This window comes from Hyperoodon ampullatus (genome assembly GCF_949752795.1).
Source record: "Hyperoodon ampullatus genome assembly, chromosome: 13".
Taxonomy (NCBI): domain Eukaryota; kingdom Metazoa; phylum Chordata; class Mammalia; order Artiodactyla; family Ziphiidae; genus Hyperoodon; species Hyperoodon ampullatus.
This window is the reverse complement of record NC_136926.1, coordinates 25,746,127-25,758,886: the sequence shown is the minus strand read 5'-3', so window position 1 is coordinate 25,758,886 and position 12,760 is coordinate 25,746,127. Positions and strand designations below refer to the sequence as shown.

The 12,760-nt window shown below is 44.9% G+C and overlaps 1 protein-coding gene across 1 annotated transcript in view; it reads right to left on the bottom strand.

Moving 5' to 3' along the window:
• LOC307062433 (sodium/glucose cotransporter 1-like) overlaps window positions 1-12,760 on the bottom strand; it is a gene marked incomplete at both ends in the record, with an annotated part of 95,510 nt that overhangs the window by 2,077 nt on the left and 80,673 nt on the right. Inside the window, 3 exon segments of the mRNA XM_079718153.1 lie at window positions 370-469; window positions 2,625-2,840; window positions 5,179-5,335. Of these exon segments, the coding sequence (XP_079574279.1) occupies window positions 370-469; window positions 2,625-2,840; window positions 5,179-5,335 (473 nt within the window).

The window sequence follows — 12,760 nt, the reverse complement described above, 5'->3', positions numbered from 1 at the left end:
TGTCCCTCCCCTGTCCCCAGTGCCTCCTCCCCTCCTGCTGAGGCACAATGTGATCTGTGTGGCTCGGTGGATCCCTCCCACCCCGGCTGAAACGCTCCTAGATCACCAGACACTTGTGTTTCTCTGCCCCTCACGGACACTTCCCTCCTCCCCCGGCACCTGCTGATGCCTCCCATCTGGATCTCTCTGGCCCGGACCGCCACACGGATGTCCGAGAGGCAGCTCACCCTCGACAAACACCCACAAGGCATCTTTGGGAAAATGAAAGACGGGGCCTCTGCCTGGAAGCATTTCTGGGAGTGGAGACAGCGGGGGTGGGGGCAGGGAGCAGCACAGGCCTCTCCGCTGGCTTTGGGTCTCCCTTCTCACCTGGCTGTGCCTGCGGTGCGGGGCTCTTCCCTTGTGTGTCTTTGTCCAGATGGACCCTTTCCTCTTGGCTGTTCCATAAACTCCAACAGAGGCGGTGTAGCTGAGGGGAGAGCAGGCACATGTCACCACCCAGGACCCTGTCACGCAGGCCTTATGGTGCCACGGCTCACAGCTGGGCACCAGGGTCTCGAGGGACTGAAAAGGGTCGTTAGACTCCAAAAAGGGACACAAGGAACGTGGGGTGGGGAAAGCAAGGCGCCTGGGAACCCTGGATTTCAGTGCTGGCTCTGGCCCTGTGTGGTTGTGCGGCTGCCCAAAGGTGACCTCAGTGTCTTGGGCTGGATGGTAGGGTAGGAGGCAACACGCTCAGGGCTTCTTCCAGTAACTGAGGGTCTAGGAAGCTGTGCCCTTCAGGGTGGGAGAAGCTGCTTATCACTCCGGTCTGCTGCTTCTAGTGGATGGGCCCGCAGGGTAGACCTGGGAACTGCTTTCCTTCCAGGGGCCCCTCCTGGCTGTCAGAGATGAGCACTCACGCAGCCCAGAGGAGGCCTGACCTGGTTCACCTGGGGTACCCAGATGACCTGGTCCCTAGCCAGGCTTAGTCGCTCAAGCTCAGCAGGGCATTTGCAGATGCAGAAGGGGAGCATCGCTTCCCTTCTAGTCTGTTATTTTGTTCTCTTCCTGAAAACACATATGGAGACTTTGGGAAGTAAAATCCAGCCAATTGCTGTTGCTTTTTTTTTTGCTTTTTTTGAGGGTTGGGGTCAGCAGAAGCACAAGTAAGCGAACGTTTCCACCAAGTCTCTCCCGGAGCAGGTTTTAATCTATTATACCGGCTTTGGTATATTTGAATCTCAGCACCACCACCCCTCCCACTCCCCCAAACATAGCAGGGATGTGACTGAGCAGCCCCTCCAAGCCCCGCCTCTCGGACTAAGACATCAGTAATGAACCTGCTGCGGTGTCAGTGACAGAGACTGGGTTTAGCCTTGAGTTGCTTCCTGGTGATGCTGTACGTCTGCATTTGCCTTCCCAATTACACGACGAGCCCTGTGGACCAGGCCGCTGGGCAGGAAGGACATGGGATCGAGTGTGGTCCCGCTTCCCCTGGTAGCACCCAGTGTGCAGCACAGACACTGACCCGAAATCATGGTTCCCCCTTTGCCTCCCTCCCCTCCTCTCCAGAGCACCTGTGCTGCTGGGCAGGAAAAGCACTCAAGCACGTGGCTGCCTGAGAAGCGGGCAAGACCAAAAAGTTGAGAATACAAAAGAAGCAGAAAAGAAGTCAGACAAGTCGACCATTAAGACCCTGAGAGACAGGAGCTTGGGTCCAGCACCCACGGCTTCTCCACGTGCTGGGAGCAGAGCAGGGGACGTGTGGTGGGCGAGCTGTCCTGGGCACTCCTGGCCGTCCTCCCCAGGAGGACCAATCCCACGGGGCTCTGTGTGCGAGAGAGGAATGGGTCAAAAGGAACTACTGAACAGAAAGGTGGCCAGAGGGGAGGCGGCCTTCCCAGTTCTCAGCTCTCACCCAGACCCCAAGGCACACGGGTCTCACATACCCGCCTCCCTTCTGAGCTCCTCCTGCCCTTGCCTCGGACACCTAGGACCCTCCCTGCTGCTCTCCAGCTCAGCCAAGCCCCTGTCCTGCTAAGCCTCCTGGCCATGCCCATGTGGGTGATGCAATGGAGTCTGGTCAGGCCCAGTCCTGCTGCTGACTAGTTTTGGTGTCATAGACAAGTGACTTGACTTCTCTGAGCCCAGGCTTTTTATATTCCAACTGGGGTGACTGACACCTGCCTCCTGGGAGGGGGGAAGTGGCCGGGCAAGGAGAATGACGCGTGCCCAGCCACCAGCCACAGCACTGCCAGCATTACTGTCCCCCTCCTGCTGGCTTAATCCCTTCTAGGTGGGTGGCAGCTGGGACTGCCCTGATTACATTAATTCACGCTGAGGTTAGCAACCTTAACACTTCAAGGAAATTTTGTATTTTAAAAACCAAACTTCTCATTCTCAGTGAATACTTAATTGGAGGACTGTTGGAAAGCTTTTTAGTTTAGTTTTTAAGGCAAGGAGGTTATTTGCCTATTTCTGACCCAACCGTCACCCCCCCGCCCCCCACCCCCGCCATCCCCGCTTTCAAAAAGAATGCAGGAATTCAGCCACTTTTCTCCAAAGCTGGCAGAGCCAACTTGCGGTTCACAGGGACACTGGGACTGCGGTGGACCCCTGAGCATCCTCATGGCAGCACTTACATGTTTATCTGGAATCGGGTCTGTGAACAAGGAGGTCCCCAGGATGGTGAAAAGACTGATGGTAAAGAGAATGACGGCAAAGTAGAGGTAGTGCACGCTGCAGCTGATCCGAGGGCACCTGCTGTTTGTCGAGCAGCTCCAGGCCCCGTAGGCAAACTCGGACACCATGCGGCAGAAGCCAATCAGAAGTCCACCAGTCAGCCCCCAGAAGGCACCCTGCCCCGAGAGTCACCTGGGAGGAAGACGGGGGATGAGACAAGCCATCCTCAGCCTCGCCTCCTGACCAGTCTAAACTGGTCAGCTAAACTCAGCATAACAAGGGCTTCACATGCCTTGCAGAAGCAGAGTCTTAGCACTGTGAGGAGATGACACCTTCTTGGGCTGAACACAGACCGGAGACGCGTGGACACTCTCTTAGGTCAATCAGAGACTTAGGAAATTCTGGAGACAGTTTTAAGTTAGACGGTGAAGACACATCTCCAACGTAATGTGTCCAAAGAGAACTCAGTCTTGCCTGTTGCTGTAGGGGCACCTCCATCGCCCTGGCAGCTCAGGCAGAAACCGCAGGAGACATCCCTGGCCCTTTTCCTTCCATTCTGCCCTACCACCAATCCATCAGCAAATCGTCCCATCGTCTCCACAGAGACCACCTCAATCCTGATCTACCACCTTCTCTCACACAGGTGGAATCCGTACCTGGTCTCCTGCTCACCCGCTGTCCAAGAAGCCAGAGTGATCTCTTCAAAGCATGGATTAGGGAGTGCCCTGACTCTGCTGAAGACCACCGTGGCTTCTCATGGCTGCCCTCAGAAGCAAGTCTCATCTGCTCGAGCCGACCTCACCTGGCTCTGCCCTCTCCCCTGGTCAGTCTACTCTAGCCACTAAGCATGACCTCTTCCTGCACGTCAGGCCTGCCCGCTGTGCTCTCGGCCAGGCCTTTGTACTTGCCCTTCTTTCTGCTTGGTTCTCTCTCTAGATCTTGGTGTTTCTGGCTCATCCTTCAGGATTCAGGTTCGAGGTCACTTTCTTAGGAGAAATCTTCTCCCACTACCTTGGCTAATGTCCTTGTGCTCCCCCTGCCCCCAGCACCTGCCCTGCTAACCTCCATGATCCTTTTTGACTTTTAAACAGCACTATACCACTCTCAGAAATCTTATCTGCTCATTGGGTATCATCCGTCTCCTCCAACTGGACAGTCACTCTTTAAGAGTGAGGACTTCGTCTTGGTGCTAGAGCTGCATCTGGAGCCTGTCTCAGGTGTGGCTGGATGTTGGAGGAGGTAGAGGATACAGTATGTGGGAAGCATCTTGGAGAAAGAGCTGAAACCAAAGGCCAGGTGCGGTCCACAGGACCCATTTATTGAAGGAAGTGTGCAGAAAAGGGAAGATCTAGAAACAGATGGGCAGCAGAAGCCAGATGAGGGTGGGAGAGAAGGCCTGGAGAAGTTCTCTAGGTCAAGGAAGGTAGCCACAATATGCTGTAACCTTGGACCAGGGGTAGCTGGAGAGCCACTGACAAGATCCCCAGTTTCCCTTGGTGATAGGCCCCAGTACTGCAGGGGTGGTGACCATCGCCAGTAGGAGGCAGGTTCTCCTGACTGCCTGCTCCTCTGCCCATGCCCTTCCCAAGAGAGCACAGAGAAGAGCATCTCCAGAGCCCAGCAGCGCCCCCACCCCATTCTCGGTGCTCAATTGAGTCCTGGTGAGGTAGGCAGAGCACGAAGCACTAGCAGATTGGACTGGAGGATTGAACACCTGACATGGGCCTGCAGGAAGCACCAGCCAGATGGAGGTGGACAAAGATATTCACGGCAAAGCAAAGAGTCCACGGGAATGAAGAGGGGCCAGAAAAGGCACGAGACAGGCAATCAGCACTGCAAGTGGTTAGCAGTGGCAGGGGCCTAGGGACTGTGTAGGGAGAGGGCCAGGGCTGAGAGGCAGGCAGGAGCCAGGTCACAGAGGCACCATGCTCAGGAACTCGTGCAAGGCCCAGCTGCTCAGTGCTGTTAGGAGAAACAGGTCAAGATGTGACTCAAATAATGAATGAAAATATTCTGGCAAACTGTGCTTTCAGTCTTACTGATGAAATGATCAAACCATTAATTGGGATCTTCATTTAGTTTTAAGTGTGGCTGGATGAGATGGTCTTCATGCAGGGAAGGTGGTAGGAGCTCATGACTGAACATCCCCCTGTGAGTTTGAAATCTCTGAGCAGGAAACATCCATGCACAGAGGCAACAGAAGAATATCTTCCTGTGGCTAGATAAGCATGCAGGAGGATCCCACACACTTTGCACCATCTATGGCGTGGTCGAAAGTGGATTACATTGCAAAGGGAAGAAAACAAATCAGAGCTTGCCTTTCCCCTGCATGTATGAGGGAGCTCAGACCAAAGCTGCCCAGGAGTAAATCATCTCTCAGAAAGCAAATGATGCAATGGTGTCAACTCTTGAAGCACAAGAGACCCTCTCAGGGCAACTTTTGCAAAGATAGGTATGATGTGAAGGCAAGCCCTCACACTGTGCCATGCCGTGGCCATGCCAACTCCCACCTACCTGCTCAGTGATTCTCTTGCAAAATATGGTAAGCAGGAAGATGGCAGCAATGGGCGGCGTCAGGTAATTTAAAACTGCTTGCAGTTGTTCCCTGTGTGCCATTTGTATAGCAGGGATCCATGCAATGGAGACAGCAAGTAAGATTATAACAAAAAACCTGTAAGTTAAACCAAAAGTCAATAGCAGTTTTATGAGTTTTTTACCTGCCAATAAAATATCTACAAACCATAAACTATTAGCTAGTTTTAATTATTCCTTAGGTTAAATTCAGGTGCCCATTCATAAGTGTGGCAGAGGAGATAGCCATACCCCTAAACACTAATAGGACCATAGGGCTGCAGGCAAAAACCCTTCAACTTCTGGACAAATAAAACTGAGGGTCCATTTGCCTATTACTGGATCATGGGTAGATTTTCTTCACATTTGGAGACTGTGTTGGGATGGTCGTGCTTAAAATATATAATACCTGGGGCTTCACTGGTGGCGCAGTGGTTAAGAATCCGCCTGCCAATGTGGGGGACATGTGTTCGTGCCCTGGTCTGGGAAGATCCCACATGCCGCGGAGCAGCTAGGCCTGTGAGCCACAACTACTGAGCCTGCACGTCTGGAGTCTGTGCTCCACAACGGGAGAGGCCATAACAGTGAGAGGCCCACACACCGCGATAAAAAAAAAAGAAAAAAAAAAAAGAAAAAAAAATAATACCTGGAAAATATTAATTTCTTCAAGGGTAACACATTTCTAAAGATTTCAGATGGATTAGTATGGCACCTGATTTTAAAGATTTGCGTAAACTCGGTTGTGCATGTGGGAAAGAATTGCCAAATAGTCCACCAACAAGCAACTGTTGGAAGGCAGAAAAAGCTGAGCAAAGATTTAATTGCCTGCTTATAGCAGGGGAGACAGAAATTGGAGTTTGAATCTCATCAAGTTAGAGGGGCTAGGTAACCACCTCAGGCTTTTCACTGAAACTCCTGAATGTCCATGCCTTAGAAGTAAAGACTATTTCCCAGGACCAAGAACTTGCTATAAGACTAGAGCGAAACTGAAACAGAGTCACCCTAACAAAGTATAAAAACCAGGCCTCCACAACTTTAAGGGGATCAACTAGTAATTTACCTGCATGCTTGAACAAAAACCAATATTCTTCAGAGGAACATGATCCAGAATTTCTATAATGTATTATCTACAATGTTCAATATATAATAAAATTTTCTAGGCATGTGGAGAAGTAAGAAAATGTAGCCCATAGTCAAGAAAAAAGCAATCAATAGAAACTGACTCCAAGATGGCTCAGGTATTAAAATTAGCAAACAAGGGCTTCCCTGGTGGCGCAGTGGTTGAGAGTCCGCCTGCCGAGGCAGGGGATACAGGTTCATGCCCCAGTCCGGGAAGATCCCACATGCTGCAGAGCGGCTGGGCCAGTGAGCCATGGCCACTGAGCCTGCGCGTCCGGAGTCTGTGCTCCGCAACGGGAGAGGACACAACAGTGAGAGGCCCACGTACCGCAAAAAAAAAAAATTAGCAAACAAGGACTTCAAAGCAACTACTGTAGTTATGTTAAAGGACTTAAAGGAAATTATAGTTATAAGTGAACAGATGCAAAATCATGACAGAAAACTGGATACTAGAAAAAATTTAAAAAGGAACCAAATAGAAATTCCGGAACTGAAATTGTGGTTCAAAATATGAAACAAAAAATTCACAGGTTGGCTTTAACAGCAGATTGGAAATGGCAGGAGAAAGGGGCAATAAACCTAAAGGGAGATTGATAGAACTCTAAACTGAAGAACACAGAGAAAGAATTTTTTAAATAAAGAGAGCCTCAATTATCTGTGGAACAATATCAAAAGAGCAAATATGTGTGTAAGTAGAGTCACAAAAAAAGAAATGAGGGATGCAGAAGACAAATATGCAGAGAAATATGGTCAACAATTTCCCATATTTTGTGAAAATCATTAACTTACAGATTCAGAAGTGCAGAAAAGCCCAATCAGCACACCATAACAAAACTGCTGAAAACCAAAAACGAAGAGAAAATCTTGAAAGCCCAGGAAAAAAGACACATTACATACAGAGAGCAGTACTATGAATTATAGATGACTTCTCATCAGAAACAAGAGGACAGAAGAGAATGGAAGAGCATACTTTAAAGAGGTAAAAGAAAAATACTGTCAACTCAGAATTCTACATCCAGCAAAAGTATCCTTCAAAAATAAAGATGAGGGGGTTTCCTTGGTGGTGCAGTGGTTGAGAGTCCGCCTGCCGATGCAGGGGACACAGGTTCGTGCCCCGGTCTGGGAAGATCCCACATGCCGCGGAGTGGCTGGGCCCGTGGGCCACGGCCGCTGAGCCTGCGCGTCCGGAGCCTGTGCTCCGCAACGGGAGAGGCCACAACAGTGAGAGGCCCGCGTACCACACACAAAAAATAAATAAATAAAGATGAGGGCTTCCCTGGTGGCGCAGTGGTTAAGAATCTGCCTGCCAATGTAGGTGACATGGGTTCGAGCCCTGGTCTGGGAAGATCTCACATGCTGCGGAGCAACTAAACCCATGTGCCACAACTACTGAGCCTGCGCTCTAGAGCCTGCGAGCCACAATTACTGTGCTCGTGTGCCACAACTACTGAAGCCTGCGCACCTAGAGCCCATGCTCCACAACGAGAGAAGCCACCGCAGTGAGAAGCCTGTGTACCTTGCCGCAACTAGAGAAAGCCTGTGTGCAGCAACGAAGACCCAACACACCCAAAAATAAATAAATAAAATAAATAAAAATTTTAAAAATAAATAAAGATGAAAGAAAAACATTTTCCAATAAACAAAAACTGAGAGAGTCTGTTACTAACAGACCTGCTTTACAAGACATACTGAAATTCTTCAGGGTGAAGGGAAATAACACAGATGGAAACTTGAACCTAAAAGAAGGAATGATGAGCACCAAAAAAGTAAAATATAAGATGCTACATATATATTTTTTCTTATTTTACTTTCTTTAAAAGGCAGTTGACTGCTTAAGGCAAAAATTATATCACTATCACTGTATTCTGGGGTTAATAATGGATGTAGATGTAAAATATATGACAACTATAACATGAATGATGAAAGGGGAAAATGACATATACTGTTGCAAGGTACTTACACTTTACATAAAATGATACAATATTAATTTTAAGTACACTAAGATAGGTTAATAATGCCTATTATAATGCCTAGAACAACAAAAAGAAATTAAAATATAAAAACTATTTCCAGCCGTATTAATGATTACACTAAATGTAAGTGAACTCAAATTATAAAGACAGAGTTTGTCAGATTAGATTAAAAAAATCAAGATACAACTATATGTGATCTATAAGGGACTCATTTTAAATATATTTACAGGTTGAAAGTAAAAGATGTTATAAACCCTAAGCATAAGAAAGCTGGTGTGATCTATAACAGTAACGAAGTAAATCTCAAGACAAGAAGTATTATCAGAGATAAAAAGGAACATTTCGGGCTTCCCTGGTGGTGCAGTGGTTGAGAGTCCGCCTGCAGATGCAGGGGATGCGGGTTCGTGCCCCGGTCCGGGAAGATCCCACGTGCCACGGAGCGGCTGGGCCCGTGAGCCATGGCCACTGAGCCTGCGCGTCCGGAGCCTGTGCTCCGCAACAGGAGAGGCCCACATACAGCAAAAAAAAAAAAAAAAAAAAAAAAAAAGGAACATTTCATAATGATGAAAAAGTTAATTCCTCAGGAAACCATAACAAGCATAAGGGCACCTAATCCCAGAACTTGAACATATAAGAGGTAAAAAAAACCCTGAAAGAACTATGAGACAGAAACAGACAACTACATAATCATAAATGAAGCTTTTAATACCTCCTCTGTGTATATAATATACATAGCATATATAATATATATAACAGAGGAACTAGACAAAAATTAAGAATACAAAAGTATCAATAAATTTCAAAAGATTAAAATCTCATAGAGTATGTTTTTGGATCACAGTGGAAGTAAATTAGAAATCAATAACAATAAAATAGTTAGGAAAGTACTAAATACTTGGAAGTCCAACAGAACACTTCTAAATAATCTATGAACACAGAAAAAAATCACAAGGAAATTGGGAAATATTTTGAACTGATTAAAAATGAAGACACAACATATCAAAATTTGTGGGATGCAGCTAAAGCAGAGCTTAAAGGGAAATTTATAGTTTTAAGTAGTAATTGTAAAAAATAAGAAAGGTTTTAAACCAGTGATATGAATTTCCAATTTAAGAAGCTAAAAAATAATAATAATAAAAGAAAAGCAGAGTAAATCCAAAGTAAATAGGAAAAAGGAAACAAACAGAATTCAATGGGGGAAAAAAACCAGAGGAATCAACAAGCCCCAAAGTTAGTTCTTTGGAAAAATTATTAAAATTGATAAACCCTAGGCAAGTTCACTCAAGAGAAAAAGAACTCCCCCCCCATGCCCACATATTACCATTACTAGAGATCCTACAGATACTGAAAAGATAAGGTAAAATTTGGGGAGGTGCTTGGAGCCATGGCAGTGAGGATGCTCCTGAATATTCTGCTCACTGTTACACCAGGAATTGGTGCTCACTGGTACACCACACTAGGTGGAATACTTTAATTGGGTGATTTAGCTCGAGGAGTCTGATCACCAGTTATCATGGAGCCTGGCAATATGGCTTCTCCTAAGAGCATGCCAAAAGATGCACAGATGATGGCAGAAATCCTGACAGATGTGGGGATTACAGAATATGAGCCAAAAGTTATAAATCAGACGTTGGTATTTGCATTCTGATACGTAAACACAATTCTACATGATGCAAAAATTTATTTATGACATGCTAAGAAAGCTACTGTTGATGCACATGATATGTGATTGGCAATCTGGTGTCACACTGACCACTTTTTAAAAAATAAAAGCTTTATTGTTTCACCTTTTGCATTCAGATACACAGTCCATCTGAAATGGATTTTTGTGTAAAGGGAGTTAGTCAATATTCTTTTTATCAGGAATAGCCAAATTACCCAGTACCATTCCTTCTCCCCTTACCGCTTTCCCCACTGCACTGAACTGTACTCTTTGTCATGAATTAGATGACTGTATACCTGTGTGCCACTTTTGGTATTCTGTTCCATTAATTTGTCTACCCCTGCAATAAAACCACACTGTCTAATTAGTACCACTTCACAATAGATATTGGTATGTGTTAGCATAAATCCTCCAGCTTTGTTCATCTTCAAGAATAGCCTTGGATATTCTCTGCTCTTCGCATTTCTATATTACTTTTAGAACTCATTCGTCAATTTTTACATGCACACAAAAAAGTTACTGCATTTTGACTGGGATTACTCTGAGTATGTAGAATAATATGGGGAGAACAAACATATTATCATTATTGAATCTTCTAATTCACAGATATGGTATATTCCTGCTATATTTAGGTCTCATTAATTTCTCTCAACAATGCTTTGTAATTTTCAGCAATTTTCTCATACCTTTTGTGAGATTTATTCCTAGGTATCTGATATGGTTTAATGACACTACAAATGGTAATATGTATAATGTGTAATGTGTAAAATATGATTAATTCTTGTATTTGATCTTTTATCAGTCTTGTTAAATTCACTTTAAAATTTTAAGTTTGTCTATGAAGTCTTTCATGACAATTTCATTTCTTCCCTTTCTATCCTTATGACATTTGTTTCCTTTTTTCACCTTTTTGCAGAGTAGCACCTCCAGTACAATGCTGAAGAAAAGTGGCTATAGTGGACGCATGTGTCTAGTTCCCAATCTCAGGGGGAAAGATTTTCAAATATAAACATTAAGTATGATAAATGCTATAGGTTTTAAAGAATATGTATGTTTAAAAGTCAGAATAAAGAAGATCTTTTAAATTCCCTAATTTGCTAAGATTAAAAAACAGGTATTAAATTTTTGAATGATTTTTATCTATTAAGATGACTATATAATTTTCTCCTGTTTTAAGTTAACGTGGTCAAGTACATTGATTGATTTTTGAATAAAAAACTATGCTTGCATTCCTGGAATAAACTCCAGATGGTCATGGTGTATTATTCTATGTTGCTGGACCTGATTTGCTAATATTTTGTTAAAATTTTCTGCATCTATGTTCATATTTGCATGGTATGTATTTTCTCATATTTTCTTTAAGCCTTCCTCAATCTTAAAGAAGATGTCTCTCTTCAATAAAGTTTCAGGATACAAAACTAACATACAAAAATCAGTAGTGTTTCTTTATACTAACAATGAATTATCTGAAAAAAATAAAGAAAACAATCCCATTTATGATAGCATCAAAAACAATAAAATACTTAGGATAAATTTAACCAAGGAGGGGCCTTCCCTGGTGGTGCAGTGGTTGAGAATCTGCCTGCCAATGCAGGGGACACAGGTTCGAGCCCTGGTCTGGGAAGATCCCACATGCCGCGGAGCAACTGGGCCCGTGAGGCACAACTACTGAGCCTGCGCGTCTGGAGCCTGTGCTCCGCAACAAGAGAGGCCGCAATAGTGAGAGGCCCACGCGCTGCAATGAAGAATGGCCCCAGCTTGCCACAACTAGAGAAAGCCCTCACACAGAAACGAAGACCCAACACAGCTATAAATAAATAAATAAATAAATTTATTAAAAAAAAAAAAAAAATTTAACCAAGGAGATAAAAGGCCTCTACATTGAAAACTATAAGACACTGATAAAATAAATTGAAGAAAACACAAATAAATAGAAAGATATCTTGTGTTCATGGATCAGATGAATTAATATTGTTAAACTGTCCACACTACCCAAAGCCATCTATAGATTCAATGCAACCCTTATCAAATTTCCAAAGGAATCTTTTACAGAATTCAAAAAAAATAATCCTAAAATTCATCTGGAACCACAAAAGATCCTGAATAGCCAAAGAAACCCTGAGAAAGAAGAACAAATCTGGAAGCATCACACATACTGATTTTGAACTGTATTACAAAGGTATAGTAATCAAAGCAGTACGGTACTGGCATAAAAACAGACACATAAACCAATGGAACAGAATCTAGAGCCCAGAAATAAAGCCGTACATATATGGTCAACTAATATTTGACAAGGGAGCCAAGAAAACTCAATGAAGAAAAGACAGTCTTTTCAATAAATAGAGCTGGGAAAATAGAACGGTCATATGCAAAAGGATGAAACCAGACCCCTATCTTAACGCCACTCAAGATGAATTAAAGATTTAAATATAAGATCTGAAACCATAAAACTCCTAGAATAAAATATAGGGGATAAGCTCCTTGACATTGGTCTTGGTAATGATTTTTTTTGGATATGACACCAAAATCCCAAGCAACAGAAGCAAAAATAAGCAAGTGAGGGCTTCCCTGGTGGCGCAGTGGTTAAGAATCCACCTGCCGATGCAGGGGACGTGGGTTTGAGCCCTGGTCCTGGAAGATCCCACATGCCGCGGAGCAACTAAACCCATGCACCACAACTACTGAGCCTGTGCTCTAGAGCCCATGAGCCCCAACTACTGAAGTCCGTGTGCCACAACTACTGAAGCCCACACGCCTAGAGCCTGTGCTC